This window comes from Catharus ustulatus, chromosome 1, assembly GCF_009819885.2.
Source record: "Catharus ustulatus isolate bCatUst1 chromosome 1, bCatUst1.pri.v2, whole genome shotgun sequence".
Taxonomy (NCBI): Eukaryota; Metazoa; Chordata; class Aves; order Passeriformes; family Turdidae; genus Catharus; species Catharus ustulatus.
Genome location: NC_046221.1, coordinates 7,415,063 through 7,434,139, shown reverse-complemented (window position 1 = coordinate 7,434,139; position 19,077 = coordinate 7,415,063). Strand labels below are relative to the sequence as shown.

Sequence of the window (19,077 nt, the reverse complement as noted above, 5' to 3'; positions counted from 1 at the left end):
GATGGTTGATATAGTAAAATACTGATTCATTTTGTACTGTAGGAAAGGGCATCCCCTGCTGAACCATTGTGATTTCCACAAAACCTGCATATATGTGGGTATCTCTCCTGTTAAATTGTGGTTCAATTTGGACCAGCATGTGAGGCCTTGTGCAATCAGTGCTTAAAGCAAGAAACCCAGAAGGAATGACTGCAGCAGACACCCCTGTGCTGCTTTAGAGAGGAAATTACAGCAATAAGAGCAGCAGTGAGTCTGTGCTGGTGGAGAGTTGTGCCAGTGCTGTGCACTCACTGCAGGTCTCTGCAGTCAAGGGGAGATTGGCTCTTAAGAATTTTCTGTCTTTCAGGCACAGCAAACCTCTAAAACCAATCTATCCTCTGACATTAGGCCATCCTGGATATTCTGAGGAAGCCCAAACACTTCATTTTCCTTCTATATAAAAGTGAATCTATCTAAATATAGAATATATCTATCTATCTATCTATCTATCTATCTATCTATCTATCTATCTATCTATCTATCTAAAATCTAAATATAGAAACATGTCTAAATATAGAAACATATCCAAATATAGAAATACAGAAATTCCAAACCCCCAGACATCATCTGACCTCCACCCATCTCAGCATGGAAGCCCAAATGCTTTTGTGTGCCTAAAAAGCAAAGATTTTTAAATAATATTTTCTTTGTATATAGAATTACTAATTCTCATAGAACCAGAAAACTGCAGTTTTACAAATGCAGCTGAAGAAGAGAGGTGACTACCTTCACTGGGGAACAGATCTTCCCTTGGATCTGTTTATTTTCATTGCTTATTAGTGTGTATCATGAGTCTCCTGTCTGAGCCTACTGGAAATAAACAATTATTTATTTCTGATAGAGCAGCAGGACTGATTATTTTATTTTCCCTTACCTTTGGATAATGGTAAGTTTTAACAGTAGGGTAAAGGATGTTTGTGTATACGGGGATCTCCATGGTGGGGACTCTGGAGGCATTGATTGTTGCATATGCCAGCCTGGTGCCATCAGGAGACCACCAATGAGCAATGTGAGTCTTCAAGATCTCCTCTAATCAAAAAAAAAAAAAAAGACAGAGAGAGAGAACAGAAAAAGAAAGGCTATTAGAGGTAAATTACTAGTTAGCAATAAATGAAGCAGTGCAGATATGAAAATCCCAGTCTAATCACAGCACAGGGAGGATGCCACAGGAATATCAATCAAAAATACTCATCAAATTATGCCATATACACAAATGAACACAATTGATAACAATTACTCTGTATTTATAGGTTATTAGGCTTAATTACCTTTGCTGAAGAAACATCAAATTATTCATATTAGTACACAGACTGATGACAGCATAAATGGCCCTGCTGCTCCTGCCATGTGTCCTGCACATGACTGGGGTTCACAACATCAGGCTAGACACATGTCAGTCAATTCCAACAGTGTTTATACAAGTGCTTCAGCAACAATTTAAATATTCCTAAGTTCTGTTGCCAGTTGGGAATGAATAAATATAGAAATTTTCTGTAAGTTATGAAAGGCTGGAACTTCAAACCAGGATACCAGGCTGAGAGTCTGTGCCTTGGATACCAGCTTGACTTTTATCACTCTTTCATTTTTTAAATCACTTTTGCAAGGCAATTTGCTGTAGGTAGCCAAGGTTAGAGCCTGATCATTTATACCGCTGAATTTTGGGATTTTGAGATTTCAGTAATATAATTGCCATTGAAAAGGTGCTCAGAAAGATGTCAATGCAAACTTGTCAGAGTTCAAGTATGTAAGGAGAAAACAATATTGCCATCATGTGAAATTATTTTTAATACTGGCAAAACCTAGTTCTCATTATATTCAAGTTCAAATAACTTCTAATTTCTAATACTTTTCATATAATTTAATATCATTCATTGCAAAGACAAGTTCATCTCACAGATCTGCAGAAAAACTACAAAATTCACTCTTGGTCCAAAGTGTTTCCAGTCACTGACATTTGGAAGACATTAACTTGGCTTTTTAAACCTCCCATTTTGTGGAAGACAATAATGTAATACATTTTCATTAAGAGGCTTAATATCATGTGAGTCATTCCTTTTTAAACCACCAGAAGGGCTTGCATATGCTGGACAGATTGATGGGCAGGAAGATGGGTCCCATTACTTTAATGTGAGGATAAAATTTAAAGAGGCTGCAGAGTGTTTCTAAGCCTTCACCACCAAGTCCTGCTCCGTGGGTCCAAGCAGCTCCAATGCCTGCTGCCATCACTGCTTATTGGAAAAATGGATGAGGATTTTCTGAGTTCAGGTTTGGACACCACCCTCTGATGACCTCCCAGTCCAACCAGGACATCCCTCTGGTCTGAAGAGTAGAAACTCACCAGACACTGTTTAATTAAAAAAAAAATAAAAATTGGATGAGCAATCCTTGGAGAACAGACAATTATATTCATCACAGGGTAAATAAACACTTTGTTAATCAAGACTTGAATATGGCTTGGAATAAAACTCGAGGTAACATCAGAAAAGGTGCAAGGGAAAATTCACCCTCAATATTTACGATTTTGTTCAGAAATAGCAAATTAATTAATCAACGCTTAATGGCAGGATGTAAGTGGGGTTTTGGAAAGATATTTAGGAAGTTACAAACGTTTCATGGGAAAGCACATCTGGCAAATTTGCTTTGCTGCATTGTCCCACCTGTTATATGTACATTTAAAAGATGCTGCTTTTGACTTTTATATTGGTTACCCATTAAAGGGATAATGAAGAGCATAAAGGAAAAGGAGTAAAGATGGATGGCAGATGAATCCTTGACATTTTAACATTAATTAGGAATGACTTTATTCAGCAAACATTTTCTCCAGGATCTCAGACTTAATGAAGCAGTTCTGCTGAAGGTCACATACCCAGAAAGGTTTTAGTGCAGGTTTTGTGGTCCTCTGTTAATGAGATTTAATTGAGTGAACCTTTGCCTTGAAACAATGCCAGGACCTTGCTGTCATTAGAGAGATCAGTTAGTTTTAGCAAACCAGAGAATATTCTGGTGGACTATAGAATGGATTAGTACCAGAAAGTTCTTCCAGCTGAAAGAAAAAAATGATTTGCAATTTGTTCTTGGAGACAGTTTATTCCTTGTGTTTGCATTTAGCACATGCCCTGAAAAATCAGCTGCATTCAATTCTGCTGAGTCTTTCTAAAGTTAATTCAGATCCTGCCTTGTGTGTATGAAAAAGCAGATTCTCCTTCTACACTAAAGCCCCCCTACATATTTGGATCATGACCTCCTGACTGAGAGCATAAAGTGATAATTGATCAAAACTTTTGCCCTCCTCCCCAGAGCTTGATGTCAGGAAGCTGTGAATGAGCTGCTGAGATTCCTCAGTCAGATCCTGGTGGCTTTGTGCTCCATCTTTCTCCACAGCTTTGCTCGCCAGCCCCAACAGGGCTCACAAACTTGAAAAATGGAGAGAATAAAGTGTGTGGCTGCCTTGGCTGAACAAGGGCTGCTCAGAGCTGCTGGCTGGGTTTGAGACAAGTCAGTGCTTATTCCATCTCAGCACATTCAGTAATGAATCACTCTGAAACAGCTGGATGACCCCGCTCATGAGGAGTGACTCTTCAGTGGGGACATCTATTAGCCAGAGGCTTGTTAGTGCTCAGGGAATGTTACAGGATGTGTATTTTAATCCTTCTTTCTAGCTGAGTAGGGCCCAGTTGAATGATCATTTCAAAGCTGTGTGGAACAAAGAGTGTTCTAAGTTAACAGACCCTCAGGAAGAGAATTTGAAGTCCTAGATCAGAGCATACTCAGTGACAACTGGGTATATATCCCTCTTAGAGACTTCAACATCATTGGAGAGAAAAAGAAACTGGAGGGAATAACAGAGGTGTGAGGAGAGGAAGGCTCCCTGAGCTGAATTCAAGCTTTGTGCATTATGTGGGTGGATCTCTTTGGAATCAAGACCTGAGCAGCACCCAGATGGGCCATTCCCAAAGTGGGAATGCCATACCTTCTGAAGGATGTGTTTCCTGATAGCAGCTCTCCTGCTCACCATCAGGGAGCAGAATGAGAAGCCCCTTGAAGTGGTTCTCAGCTGCCAAGTTTCAGGCTGTGTTAATATGGGTTATGTGGTTAATTGGATGTAGTATTTGGCCATGATACATAGCCAAGGGTAATCCCTGGAAAGACTGATCAGTGCATCAGAAGTTGGGTGGACATTTCTAGCAGGTCTGTCATCAGAAATTAGCCCAGCATGTATAAAGTTAAGCTGCCACCAGATTGTCTCAGACTGTAAATTAATTTCAGCAGCACTTGCAAGAGCAGTGAAATGGGAGACTTTTATCTCACTTCAGGTAACAAACGTCTCAAGGAATCGTAGCAAATGAATCTGGAAGAGACCCCAAAGATCCTCTGGTTTGTTCCTTCATAGATAATATCCACCCCAATCCTGTAAGCATCTTCACAAATGTATTTTGCTATTCCTTTTAATACTTGTATAGCAACTTTGGCCATAGAACTCAACATTTATAATCATCATGTCCACGTCTGTCTAAGCACTGAGCAGTCCCAGGGAAGAGCATTCAGACCTCTCACTTCCTTGACAGACTCAACGCAGAGAAAAGCACCAGGCCTTTATCTTATGCAACCTCTGTGACAACCAGCAGGTTATGTAAAAAAAATCCAAAACTATTGTATGCACCACATTTGGAGATGGTTTTAATGTTCTGAACCATAATCTGACCCTGGGGCATTTCTAAAGACATTTCCATGACAAATCCACTTCCCAGGTTCTAGACTGGCAGAGTTCCTCTTTGCTAATAAACACACACATTTACATACATGTAAATGCCATGGAGGTTTCTTCATGTTTTTCTAAAATCCAACTAGTTCTGCAGCCTTTCTACATCCTGAGACATATTTGTGAATTTTGCCTTTCTGCTGAAGGTGGAGAAGTCCTGGTTTGCTGTTTGGAAAAGATGAAGCCTTCACCAATGACTGACTGAGAAATCCATTGGTAGCTTAGAGTATACTTCCAATGATATCAGGAGAAAAAAACTGAGAAAAAAGGTAATTTTCAAGTAAAACCCCCCCACCTTTTCCTTGTTAGAAGACACAGTAACTTGTAATTTTCAAGTGTGAGTTAACAAAAAAGAGAGACTTGCACAAGAAGATGAAGATGCTCAGACAGACCAGTCCTCTGACAGTCTGACCTGCACCATTGCAACTCTTTTCTATCACAAAAAAAAAAATCAAAAATAATTTGAAGACAGCAGCAATTTGAAGTTCAAAAGTTCTCAGGACCAGTGTTATTTATTGCTGATTTGGTAAAATACAGCAATTCTGGGGAGTGCAACCAATGGTTCTGTTTGTGTCATGTATTGTAGCTGATGCTCAGATCATGAAGTATTTGGTGTGCTGAAGACATTTTGCTGCTTTATTAAAACTGTTAATAAAAAGGAGTTTTAAGCAAAATGAAATTAAAGCCTGACATAAAGGCCATGGCTTACATTGGGAAAGAAAGCTCAAAAGAAATTGTCAGTAGGATGCATCAAAAGAACATGAGAGAAAGAGAGATCAGAGAACAGCAAGAGGGTCTAGGAAAGGAGAAAACAAAGACTACTGAGATGGTGAAACCCCAAGGGTTCTCATAGAAACATCAAATAAATACAAATGCTTATTTGACAGCTGCCATCTGTTTTAAAATCAATTACTAGATCATCTCAAAGCACCAACCACATGTCCAAATTGATTAGTATTGCAAAGTGTGAAAGCAAGTATTTTTAGCCAGTTAGGGAAAACTCATTGTTCATATTCACCTTTACTGACACATGTTTTAGGGATGGCTGTGGAAATGACCTTTTATTCTATTTTTATTCTAAAACCAAATATTTCTCTCAGTTGCTGTAGTGTAGATCTACACTGACTTCCATTAAATCATTGTAATAGATATAAAATGAGTGTAAAAAAGTAGTTATGTGCATGCAAATAGTATAAAACTGTTTTAGATTACCATACCCAATCTACATTTTCCTGTGTTGACATTATTTTGTGCTGATGTCAGCAATAGCTCTGCAGCATATTGATTTCAGAGCAATTAATCCTCTTTCACAGTTGTCTAATTGAGTCAGGTGGCGAAAAAAATGCAATTTCGCAGGGCTGCTGAACAATTCAACAACTTTTTGTAGAAAACATAAAAATTCATGTGGCTGAGGTCAAACTATGGGCTCAGCCCAACTCCACAATTTCTGGCACAGAGATTAGCTTAGTTGGTCAGAACATGGTGCTGACAACTCCAAGGGTGTGGGTTTGATCCCTGTGCAGGCAGTACTGAAGATTTGAACTCAATGATCCTTGTGCATCCCTTCCAATTCAGAATATTCTGTGAATCTGTATGCAATCAACAATCTCGAGCTGCTTGTGTTCTTGTCCAAGAGATCCTTAAGACAAATGAGCTGCAGTGCTCACCCCTGTGATGCTTTATTTCTTCTTGGAACACAGAGTCTCCTCTGCCATTGACAGGAAACAACCTTAGGAAGAATAAACTATTAATTGCTTTTATGGCATTCTTGAGGATGTGTTTTATAAACACCACTTAATAAACACCAAATCCGTGATCCAAAATCTCATGGTGGAGGGTGAGCAGCTCCCATGGGTTTGGTAGCCATGAGAAGGTGGCAGCCCCTCATCTCAGGGAAAGGAGTCCAGGAGTTCTGCATCTCCTCAGTCACAGGGAAGGTGAGGGTTGCAAGAGTCATTAATTTCTCTTGATCATCTGGTTTAATTGCTTGAACACAGGTTGTTTCTGTCTGGCAGCCCCTCACTGCTGCAGAACATCACATCGAGACAGCAGGAGAGGGTTTGGCCAATGCTTTTACCTCCCAGATGCTGAGGGCCAGGAGAGAAGCTCATTTCAGCAGGGTGGTTCATGCTGGGCACTGGGGAAAACCACTCTCCATGTGTTCTGTGTGGTCAGCAGGATCATGTCTTACCTCCACAGCTCTAATGTGTGAGCCAAGCCCTGGCAAACAGGCAAGCCCCACTAAATGTGGACAGGAATGGGCTGGGGTCCACCTTCACTTCTGGGAGTGGCTCTGGGGGATCACACCAGAGCTGCAATGCTCTGGAAACAGACAATTACTGTGGGATGCTCACTGATCCCTGGCCAGGGTCCCTGGGGAACACACAGGAATGAAGAGCAGTGTCCAGCAAAGCCAGAGTGTGCAAACCTGCCAGCCAGCCTGGCCAAATCCTGACCACTCCAACCTGCCCTTCTCATCCCTACTCCCAACTAAATCCTGACCACTCCAACCTGCCCCTCTCATCCATACTCCCAACTAATCCCCCCTCCATACTCCAACTAAATCCTGACCACTCCAACCTGCCCCTCTCATCCATACTCCCAACTACCAGCCACAACCACCAGTGTTTCTCCAGGACAATGTTTAGGACACCAATCCCCAAGAAGCAGGATGAGATCATGTTAGTTAGCATGGGACTGAGCTCCTGACAGACAGAAGAGATTTTCTGAGGCTACTAATTTCACCCTATTTAGAAACTGTCAATTTAATGTGGTTTGTTTTTGTTGTTGTTGTTGTTTTTTCCCTGACCCATTGATTCTTCTAATTTGTTGTGCTTGCCACACTAAAGGATTCTGTGTTTGCCATATGAGTCAGGGCATTAGGAGTGTTGTTTATGAGATTATTGGCAAGTAGCTGCCAGACCTATTTTACTGTTTGAGTGCTTGAGGGCTTCAAACGCTGGATTTATTGAACACCAGCCTGATCCTATCTTCAGGGACACCTCTACAGGCTCTACAAATACACACAGGAGGCCAAGCTCAGACTGTAATAACTAAGAAATCATGAATGTTTAAAATCTCCCTCAATCATACAAATGGATTTGTTGGAAAAAAGGCCCAACCAACCACAACAAAACAGATACACACAAGTATGAGACGCCATCTGAGACATGGAGGTGGATTATTACAAATAAAAGAAGAATTCAGCTGTTTGAAAATAGCCAGAATGTCTTCTCCAGGCCACCTTCACATCGTGACACATTGAGTGCACTCAGCTCTGCAAATCCCACTTGGGGTGCACAAAGCCATGGAGAGGAGCTGTCATCCAGGCTTCACATGGATCCTGGTGTCCAGCAGGAGTGAGAAGCAATTCCACAGGAGGTCAGGCACCTCTCCAGAGCAATCACAGCAGGCAGGGTTACCGTGTGTCATGTACAAAGCCATATTATCCTGTTGGCACATCAGCACTTTGGGGCCTGATTTTTAATAAAAGCTGTCCTCTTTCAAATAAACACACCAGAAAAATGTTGAGTTGCATCCACATCCTCCCTCTCCTCTTTTTAGAAGTTTATTTTTCTGTGCTTCTGGGTTTTTGTCACCTGTACCCCATCCTTAGGAATCCTTCATTTTCAAAAGCATTAATGATTAATGCTCACAACTGCTCCTAACAATCAGTAAGTGTCCTTTGGTTGTGTGAGTCAGTCTCTGTGTCAGTAACAACCTTTGGACCATGATGATAAGACAGACGTGCATGTCTGTGATTTGTCAGGATGTCCAGATGCAATAATGGAAATGGGGTTTGATTTATGAAAATAGAAATATTAGCAATCCTATCCTCAGCTATTCCTGGTTCTGGCACTCACTCCAAAGAGCAAATGCATCTAGGAATCCCCTCTGCAATGGCAAACTGCTGTCTGCCACTAATGTATAACAAGAATGTATTTTTCCATCACCTGGCACAAAGTTAAACCCACAGCCTGTTGTCAGCTCTTCATGAAAGTCTGTTAGGCAAAGGCACTAAATCTGTACAAACATTTCCTGGCAGAAGTGTGAGCAGTTTGCAGTGTAGCTCACTGATGTGGGTAAATACTCACTGCAAGGTCCTGTGGCACCTTCTCAGCTGCTGAGGACCCAGACCAGACAGGATTCACATGCCCCAAATGCAGCAGGGTTCCTTATAGACAAATCCTTTCCTTCCCCACCCCTCTGGTGCTGCTGAACAGGTTGCTATGGCTGGAAATGCAATTTGCTTATCTGTGCAATGCAGTGAGACAAATCAGGGCTTTCATTATATGCTGAATATTTCTCTATTCAAACATGCTCAAGCAGCTTCAACTTCACCTTTCCTTTAAATTAAAAGTTACAGGTTCTGTCTAACAAATCTGTGGGGTTTATGATAGGAGGAAGATGGACAGCCAGCCTTGACACAGGGGATCCATTTCAATAGCTGCAGATGTATCAAGAAAGTTAGTGATCACAAAGCCCTCTCAATCAAAAATTCATTAGACGATTGCAATAGTTCAAGAACACAAGTGCCCAAAAGCAATCTCTTTTAATGTTTCTAAAAAAATATGAGAGATAAGAAGACTGAAAAACCTGACATTGCTATTAAAGAACTTGATTCTTCAACCCCATGGACTTTTATCAGCACTTGCACAAGCTGTCTTTCATGTGAATTGCTTGCATGATTTATTCACCCTGAGCAGCACCTGCTAGTCACCTAGTCTGAGTGCTAATAAATGTCAGTTAATATTGCAAAATACAGCCCTGCTTTATGAAATGGGAACTGGAGCACATTGACTGAATTTAGTCTAGCTCCTAATTCCTCCCCCGGTTTAAACAGCCAAAGTCATTGAACAGCCATTAAAAAACCCCTCAGGGTATATATTGCCCTGTTATGGCAATATTCCCAGAGGTTTCAGCTCCAGCAGTGACTCAGGACCTGGCTAACTGAGAGATTTAGCACAATAATGACTCAGAGGATGAATCTGATTTTACAGGACTGAATAATCAGAACTACTGAGATCAATAGAATCACCAAGGAATAATAAAAAAAAAAGAGAGTTGGATAAAAGCAGAATTCAAATTAGCTTACAGGAAAATTTCAGAAAAAATGTTCTTATCAAATAACAGGAATATTTATTATTAATGAAGGTAATGGTATGTAATCAGGTTATGCCACTGATGGATCAGTTTGACTGTGTTTGTCAGAGTTGTGGCACTTGTATTTTGAGCAGAATTCTGATCTTTCCTAGGTGTGTGTCTTGAAGATCATCCACTCTGGACCCCAGTAAGCATAAAGAAAAGACAAACATCCTTGCAGGATAATGTCCAGACACCAAAAATCTCTTTCATCCTTGTTACCACGAAATACTTTCTTATATCAACATTTTTGATCCATGGACTCCAGTGCAGTAATCCTGAATCTCCTGACAAAACAAGGGGAAAGCAGAGCCCTTGGGGCAGGGCACCAAGCAGGTCTGTGAAAGTCTGGTCATCAGTGACAGCCTAGAAACTCCTGTAAATGAAATAGGAAATGAACCCCATGGGTCTGGTGTGCAGAATGGCCAGTGGGGAATTCCCAGTGGGTCCAGAGGAGACCAGGAGAGGATCAGAGGGCTGGAGCACCTCTGCCATGGGGGCTGAGCTGGGTTTGTTCAGCTCAGAGGAGAGAAGGCTCCAGGCAGAATTTATTGCACCTTTCAGTGCTTGGAGGGAGCCTGTAAGAAAGATGGGGACAAACATTTTTAGAAAACCAGTCATGATAGGAAAAGGGGTGATGATTTTAAATGGAAGAAGGGTAGATTAGGTATATGAAAGAAGTTTTTTACAATGAGTGTGGTGAAGCTCTGGCACAGGTACAGTAATTTCACGAATACAAGCCGCACCAATTTGACCAAAATTTTGGTGGAAACCCGGAAGTGCGGCCAATATTCCGGGGCGGCTAATACATTAACAAAATTCTAAAAGCTGCCAACACGGAAGTGAGAGCCCGCGGCAGCCCCAAGCCAAGCTGGAGCCCGGCCGGCCCCGGCTGAGGTTGGAAAGCCGGGCAGAGGCGGGGCCAGCAGTGTGGGGGGCGGGCGGCTGAGCCTGAGCCAGCAGGGCGGGGCAGGGAGGGCAGCAGAGCCCGGGCCAGCAGGGCGGGGAAGCCCGGGAGAACTGGGGCTAGCAGTGCAGGGGAGCCCGATTGCATAGGGGAAGATAGCAGAAGCAGGAAGCCCGGCGGCGCGGGGCTGCCCGGCGGCAGGGAAAAGCCCCCTAGAAGCAGGGCTGGCAGTGCACGGGAGCCACATTGCATAGGAGAGGACAGTTGAAGCAGGAAGCCCGGCGAGCAGGGCTGCCCGGCGGCGGGGAAAAGCCCCCTAGAAGCAGGGCTGGCAGTGCACGGGAGCCCAGGGGAACCAGGGCTAGCAGCGTGGGGGAGCCCGGCGGTGCGGCGGCCAGCAGTGCCGGCCAGGGCGAGCCAACATGGCAGCGGCGGTGCAGACGGGAGCGGGGAGCCAGGGAGTCTGGCAGCGGCGGCGGCAGCAGCACCGCCCGCAGGGCAAGCAAACGCAGCAGTGGCAGTGCAGACGGGAGCAGGGAGCCTGGCGGCGGCGGCGGCAGCAACACCGCCCGGCCGGCCCAGCCAAGCCGTAGCGCCGAGCCGGGCCATCCACCCCTGTCGGCAACCATGAGCGGGCCGAGCCTGCCTGGCCCCGCCCCGAGCCAGTAAAGCCCGCTATGCCGCGATCCTGTTACTAATTGGCCAATTTGTGAAAGCTGCGCACGGATTCTCGCTACGAACGAAAGTGCGGCTAATATTCGGGGTGCGGCTTATCTATTGACAAAGACAGCAACATTGTCGAGGCACCGGGGGTGCGGCTTATAATCCGTGCGGCTTGTATTCGTGAAACTACTGTACTCAGAGAGGTGGTGGGTGCCTCAGCTCTGGTCATTCAAGGTCAGGCTGCACAGGGTGGGCTTGGTCAGGCATGGGGTGCTCAGTGCCCACAGCATTATTCTCATCACAGGCACCACCCCCACGTACATCTGTATTTGATAAGATTTTTATTTTTGAATTTACGACCATCTGGACTTCTTCAGAGAGCCCAAAGTTTGTCTCTCTAATGATCGCTGGTTTTACTTTAAAGCTACAACAATTAGAATCTTCTAAGGAGAGTTTTAATTGGAGAGTGAATTAAATACCAAATGAGGTTGACTGTTCATAGTGGCAATGGAATTTCAGATATTTAACATTATTTTAAAATTTCATTGTATTGATTTTTATTTTCTATTCTCTGTTGTATCTTGTTTCTCTTGGCTGTACATTGCCTCCATTATTTTCAACTTTCTAATTTCATCCAACAAAATCTCTATCCATAAACCAGCATATAAAAATTTCTGAAAAAAAGGTTCCAAAATATATGGAAATATACATATAAACACACACAGGGCCATGCAGTAACAGTGACAAAAATTGCCTGTATAATTGGAACTAAAACTGGTAGGAGTAAAACTTATTAAAAATCAATATCATGGAAAGGCAATTAAGAATTTTGAGGGAAAAAAAAAAAAAGCCCTGATTAATTAACTGCAAATTATAAGTATTACTTTGAATTGCATTGTAGAGAACAGGTTCAAATTACCAATTATCCCTGGCCGCTTTGTTCAAAGATCATGAATGTGCATTTTAATTTACGCTGGAGAAAGCTAAATATGCTGAGAACCTGCATGCAGAATTTTGCAGAAATCACTGGGGATGAGGGTGAACTCCCCCATTACCATATAAATGACATGCACAGACTTATAAATGACATGCACTGGATCCAGCTCGCATTGTTCCTTTTGATGTAGCAGGAAAATACCGGAAATTAAAATACAGCTTATAACCTGCCAGATAATAAATGTAACCCATACTGCACAAATCCCCATCTACCAAAGATAATTTTGTCTGCTGTTTTTTGCTGATTAAGGGTGGCTTTGGAAAGAAATACCCTCCTTTCCCCTCCTTATCTGTTGCACTTATTGGCAGGATGGAGATGGCTCCATTTTTATCTACCCAACAGATCACAATACCTAACGCAGCATAATCTGAATTTCCAAGGTCATCATAGCTTGCTCTACCCTTAAAAAACTTCCTATTTAGCATTGAGGACAATTCCCACATAAAAAAAAAATAATTTAAAAATTAAAAAGTCTGATTATAGCAGCTCCTTTTCCACCAGTATATTTTTACCTCAACATCCATGACACTAACAGTGCTGCTGTGTTGAGGCCATGGCTGAGCAACATTTCACTATTCCCTGCAGTGTCTGGAGACTGGCTCTGGTTTTGTGAGGTGTTTGTTGAACACTAGGCACAGCCAGGCCACAGGACAGAGCAAGGTGGTGAAAACTGAGAACTTTCCCACCACCAGATTCTGAAACGTAGGTTTTGAAATGCCTCAAAATGTTCTGATGGTAAACATCATGAAATTGCAAAGAAAATGCCATTGTCCTTGCTGAGTAGGACCAGAAATGGTGATTTGTACTCTTTGCCATTTAATACTTATCACTAAAACCCAGTTTTCAAAGTCAGGTTATTCCTGGAATATTTGGATGTGGGTTACACTCAGAGGTGCCAATTTTAATACATATATTGTCCTTTCTTTCTAAGACTTCCTTGGCTGCCTTTCATCTTTTCTTGGTAACTTTCCTCCTGGAACACCCAGCAGCTCTGGGCTGGCTGATGCCTGGGGCCCAGCCCTGCTCCTGCAGGCACAAACTCTCCTTGTGGGAGGGTTGTGACTTCTCTGCAGGCTGTTTCCAAGTGATATTTCTCTGCCATGCCTCCAGTCCCTACAGACTGTGTGCTCCAGCCTGCAGCTATAAATCCCAATTATGCTGTTGGCATGTTGGGTGGAAGGTTTCATCTTCATCAGGCTTAGCAGGATTCCACCAGCATGGTTACATCATGATTACACAGATTTTTTTCTTTTTATTTATGGGGTGTTTTTTAGTGTGAAGAACTTTTTTTTAAGGAATGCTAACAGGATATCTGGTTTCTCTTTTGTAGATTTATGCTCCCAGACTGAAAATGGGACCATGATACACTGCTACCAACACAACCACCTGGCTGACTAATTGCCTGTAAATTACCTTTCTGTGCCTCCTGCACTTAGAGAGATGGTTTAATGTGGTTTTCAGTCCAAATTCATAACTGGTATAAATAGTAAAATGTACTTATTAAGGATCCAGTTCTTATTTTATAATTTATTTATAAAATGTATAAAGAAATTTAACTGTCAGGTTTGTCCACTAAGGACCAATGTGTTTGAAGAAGCCAAATCCACTCCATTAATTTCTGTGAATGCATTCATGGTTCATTGTCTTTTCCTTGAAATTAAAAATATACATTTACTTAGGAAAACTGTGCAGCCAAGTAACCATTTTCTGCTTTCTTTCCCTTTTTGAGTGGTCAGCAAAGTACAGTCTTTCCACTAAGTTAAACTAATGGCTTGCAAAGAAGTAAAGTCAGACTGAAGAAGCCATTCTCTATCTTCTTGCACAATTTAGCTGTTGTGTAGAAAACAAAGGGCTATTTCCCCTCTAAACCCATCCCAGCTGTGTTTTCTCCTGTAGGAAAAGATCAGGTCAAACAGGGGGCAGAGCAGGTCAGGGACCATCTCTGGATGTCCCAGAAAAGTTATTGTGCTGGAACCAAAACCAAATTCTTTGTGATCTGGTGTTTGCTGTACTCAGTGGACTTGCATTTGCGATTTCTACAAAGTCCAAGCAAGTAATTCATGCAGGTGAACATCAGTTCTGGGGGGGACAGAAGGCTGGCTGGTTTAAACCCAGTTTGCTCAGTCAGGGACAAGGCTGGGCTTTAAGCAATGTGGCTAGTCCATCATGTTGCTTTTTCCTTTTTCCTCTCCCAGGGAGAGAAGCTGTGCCAGGGCTGGATTCTGAAGTCTCAGAGGGATGAAGGAAAATCCACCTTTGGCTTCTCCACACTTCCTGCAACTTCCTCCAGCTGCAGTGCCATCCTGCACTGCTGTGCTGTGAGAGCTGCTCATTGAGGATAAACCTGGACCTCAGGAACTGGGAGATGCTGCACTACAACCCTTCAAATGGCACCTCAGTGTCAGGACTGCCCTTCTCTCTTGCTGCTCCCATCTCTCACCTGGAGCTGCAGTTTCTCTGCTAACACAGCCAGAACAACTCCACTAAAAGTCACTATTTCTGAAGTTAAATTTCTCCTTTTGGGGTTTATTATTCTGTCTTGAGTAATTTTAAATCTCACAAAAGCATTGAAACATTCCTGATGCATGCCCAGCTTTCCTGGTTCACTCTAGTTCAAATTACTCTCAGTTGCAAGGTCAAAATCAGATGTCCAAAATTCATATGCAAGCTCTTAAACAAGAGGTGTCCTATAAGCAGCCTTGTATTGTTCTTTCTCAAACAACATCATATTTTAGCTGGGTCATTCCCCAGAGCTTTAAAAGGATCCTGAGTTCCTGAGTGGGCAGAAGTGAGCTGCTGCTTTGTCCCAGTGTGTTGGCACCGGGGCCACAGGAGCAGGGTGACAGCTTCTCCCCCCAGGGCTCCAGTCTGGTGTTTATCAGCTCACAAGAGTCACAGCTCCACTGACTGCTGAAATGGGGAAACTCAGAGGGAAGGAAATCCCCAGATCTGCTCCCTGCTCCACAGAGCCAGACAATAATCACAGCTCACTTCACCTCCTGACCCTCCCATCTGCTCATCCTCAGTTGTTGCTGAGATATCCACAGTGGCAGCAGATTAAGGAAAAGGAATGAGAAAAACAAAATTATTCGAAAAGACCAACATTTAGCTGGAAAATGATTTATCCAGTGTGTCATCACACACAAGGCACTCTGGGCAAGGAGAGCCTTCAGACACACAGCCCCTTGGGCAACTCACAGCGTGTTGGGGGAGAAGGGTAGAGAGGAGGCAGAGGTAAAAACCAATTTAATTTCATTTAAAATTTCAAATTTCATTTCAAAGCACCATAATTAATCCTTTCCCTCCTCATGGACTTATGCAACTTTGTGCCTCCAAGGGGCAGCACAGCCTCAGCTATTGCTTCTGAAATCCATCAGCTGCTGGGGACAGCTCTTGCCTCCTGTCCTGTTCTCACAATTTTTAGCCTGCTGGTGATACTCCAAAATAAAACTGATAATTTGAGGGTTAGGATGGGTCAGTTCAATATACAAGTGAACTTTAATTTTTAAAATGAGGTATTGAATCTTTTAAGTCATTTCTATGCCTACAGTCTGAGTCAAAGGCTGGAAAATCAAAACAAATGTAATAAATACAATCATGTCCAGATAATTCCTTTTGAGTAAGATTTATTTTGATGCCTGTTTTCAGACTGTTGCCTTCAATTTTAAAAGCACAAAACCATGAAAACATAATGCTCTGTTTTTAGGAGCTGCTTTTCCTCAGCTCTATTTCTTACCAGTTTCCCTAATCTTTAATCTAGCTATTGTGAAAGCCTCCTTTAAGGAATTGCTTTTGATCGACTCTAGCTACTGATGGCTATTTTTTTTTTCTCCTGCTATTGTTGCTAAATCAAATACAAGACAATGACTCAACTTTGAGCAAAAGCAAAACTAATGTAGGAGGCAAATGCTTGTGAGTCATTTGTGTAAAAAGGGAAGGGCTAAAGTGATTTGCTCCTTTTTTCTGGGATTTGAAAGGCAGGTAAGAGTCCATCAGACCCTTCAGGATGCAGAGCAGTCTGACAGAGCTGGGGCAGCTCCAACAACAGGCATTTGCCTTCTACTCACAGGGTGCCCTGTGGGCTGGAAAGGTTCTGATTCCTGTGGAAATCATCACTCTGGACTAGCCCAGGCTTCCTGCAGAGTGACTCCCACAGACAAATCTCTCCAGCTGTGCCTCCCTCCTGCCCTGTGACCAAACCTGAAGGGCACCCACCCATCTGTGCTGAGAACTGCCAGGTCTGGGCTCTCACACAATGCCCTGCTCTTTATTTGGTTTCTACAGACTAAGGTGAAACTCTCACTTCAGTTTTGTGTCCTAATTTCTCTCATCTCATCTCAAACCAGGTCAATAATTGTGCCTCAGTTTGTCTGTTCCTAAAAAGATGGTAATGATTCCTGTTCTACCAGGACATTATGTGAAGTTTTATTAATTGATGCTTGCAAAAGGCATTAAGATCAAGACAGAATAATTGCCTCAGTGGAGGTCATAATTAGACTTGTACCAAGAGATACATCTGAGAGTCATCTGTGATGGTCATTTAATCTTTTCCTTGCACTTTAGCTACGAGTGTGGGAGTGCTCAGAGGGGAGCTGCTCTTAAATAGAGGCAGCCACTGTATTTAGGATGAATTCAAACCCTTTATAAAGCCAAAAGTGACCTGTGCAAGGGATATAGTGCACAGGTGGAGAGCAGGGAAAGGTTCACAGTGCAGGGAATACAAGAAACAGCCCTTGGAGTGGAGCAGGACAGAGCTGTGTGATGGGAATGCAGCAGCAATCCTGCCTCGGGAGGAGAGGCTCAGCCAGCTCCCTTTGGCTGAGGGTCAGCACTAATCTGATCAAAAAGGGGATTGGGAAAAGCTCATCCGACTCAGACTGTGAAATCATGCTCTTGAATCCTAATAATTTCTACAGCAAGCAGTTGTCACGCCATGAGGAATTACCAGCTGAAGTTGGGGGGCGGGGGAGACAGCGAGTTGACACACTTTTGTAAATCCCAAATTCTGCTCTAGGCAGAACTTCCATTAAAAAAAAAATTACATTTCCATATAGTCTGCTCTAAAAAGTACTTTTTGAAACACTAAGGCTCATGTTTCTAAATGTTATAGAGCTGGGAAGTATCCCAGGATTATCAGAAGAATTTAAAAAAAAATCGAAATTCATGGAGAAACTTTGGAGATGATTTCAAGAAGACATGCAACAGAATGATGGATTTTTGTACTCAAAAAAGCTTATAAATGACATCATTTTTAAAAGAGAACTTTTTTCCTATTCTTTTCTGCACTCTGCTCACTTTTCCACTGAATATTTTATGTAGCAGCATTTTGTATTAAAATTCAAGTCAAAACCCCCACAAACACCACCAAAAAGCCCAACTGCACACGCTAATCAAAAGCAAAGCAGGATTTAATCTCACATTGCTTCTTTCCAATCAGGATGCCATTTGCATACTATATTTTTTCCAGCAAATCATGCAGATTTCTGGCTGTTTGCAGCTCTCCTCTCGAATCCTGATGGAGACAGGAGCTGCTCCAGCTCTCCATATTTTTACCACATGGTGGCAATGTAACCTCCACCTTCCTGCTCAGGAGGTGAGCTGCCTCTGATTTCCTCCTTCATTACTTCTTATTCACTCTAATTATCATATTTGTAGGTGGCAATTAGAGTCTTCTGAGTTTCTGCTTTCCATTTCCTCAATAAATTTAATAGAGGCTTGTTGGGTTTATTTTTCAAGTAAACTCTGCAACATTTCTAAGGACATTAACCCTGTAGTATAAGAGTTTTTCCTGCAGTTAATGCAATATTGCATGTTTCTCTGATCTCTAATGAAGTTTTGAGGACCACTCTGGATCTGTTCCCTTTTGCCAACAAGCATTCATGTGCCCTCCAGTGTTAACCCCTTGCTTTCAAGATAGGAGTTCTCTTTAGGCTATGTTGCTTTTGTTGCCTCATTGGAATTGAGAAAAGTCTCAAATTATTTAAAAGCAACTTAAAAAGAATGCATGAAACATTTAGGAAAAGAAGAAAAATCAGGGATATGTGAAAAAGAATAACAACAACAGAAAACAGTGAAATATTCAGCCTGGAAAGGAATTACAGGTGCAGAAGAAAAGGGGATCCATGAGAAAACATGCTCTTAAAATCACACTAAGGAGTAAACTTGTGATCCTAATTTTAAATAACTGTGATACTGAGAAAATGAAAAAACAAGATTTATGTTACTACTTTTAAAATCAATATGCATCAAAAGTCTACATCTAAGCTAAAATTTAAATGTTTTTTTCTGCACTTCTGGAAAGAATGGATACTTCTCATATATAAACATAATATATAACTATACTAGGGCTCAGAAGAAAGGTTTTATTCTCTGGTTCACAGGCCAGGCACCACAGATTTAAGTCTTAATCGATGACAGCCAAGAATACAACACTATATAAATCAGTGAAAACACTCAAAAAATCTTGAAGCAAAACTCAGAGAACTTTAAGGCATATGTACATTTGTTAGAAGTATCAGCTTCTGCTCACCTGTATAATTCTGATCTGGATCTAATATATGAATCAGGGCA

At 42.2% G+C, this 19,077-nt stretch overlaps 1 protein-coding gene across 5 annotated transcripts in view; it reads right to left on the bottom strand.

Moving 5' to 3' along the window:
• DPP6 (dipeptidyl peptidase like 6) overlaps positions 1 to 19,077 on the bottom strand; it is a 573,188-nt gene that overhangs the window by 51,035 nt on the left and 503,076 nt on the right. For all 5 annotated transcript variants that reach the window (XM_033053988.2, XM_033053997.2, XM_033053970.2 and 2 more), the window contains exon 9: positions 914 to 1,068. In XM_033053988.2, coding sequence (XP_032909879.1) covers positions 914 to 1,068 — 155 coding nt within the window. The remainder of the gene's footprint in view (positions 1 to 913; positions 1,069 to 19,077) is intronic.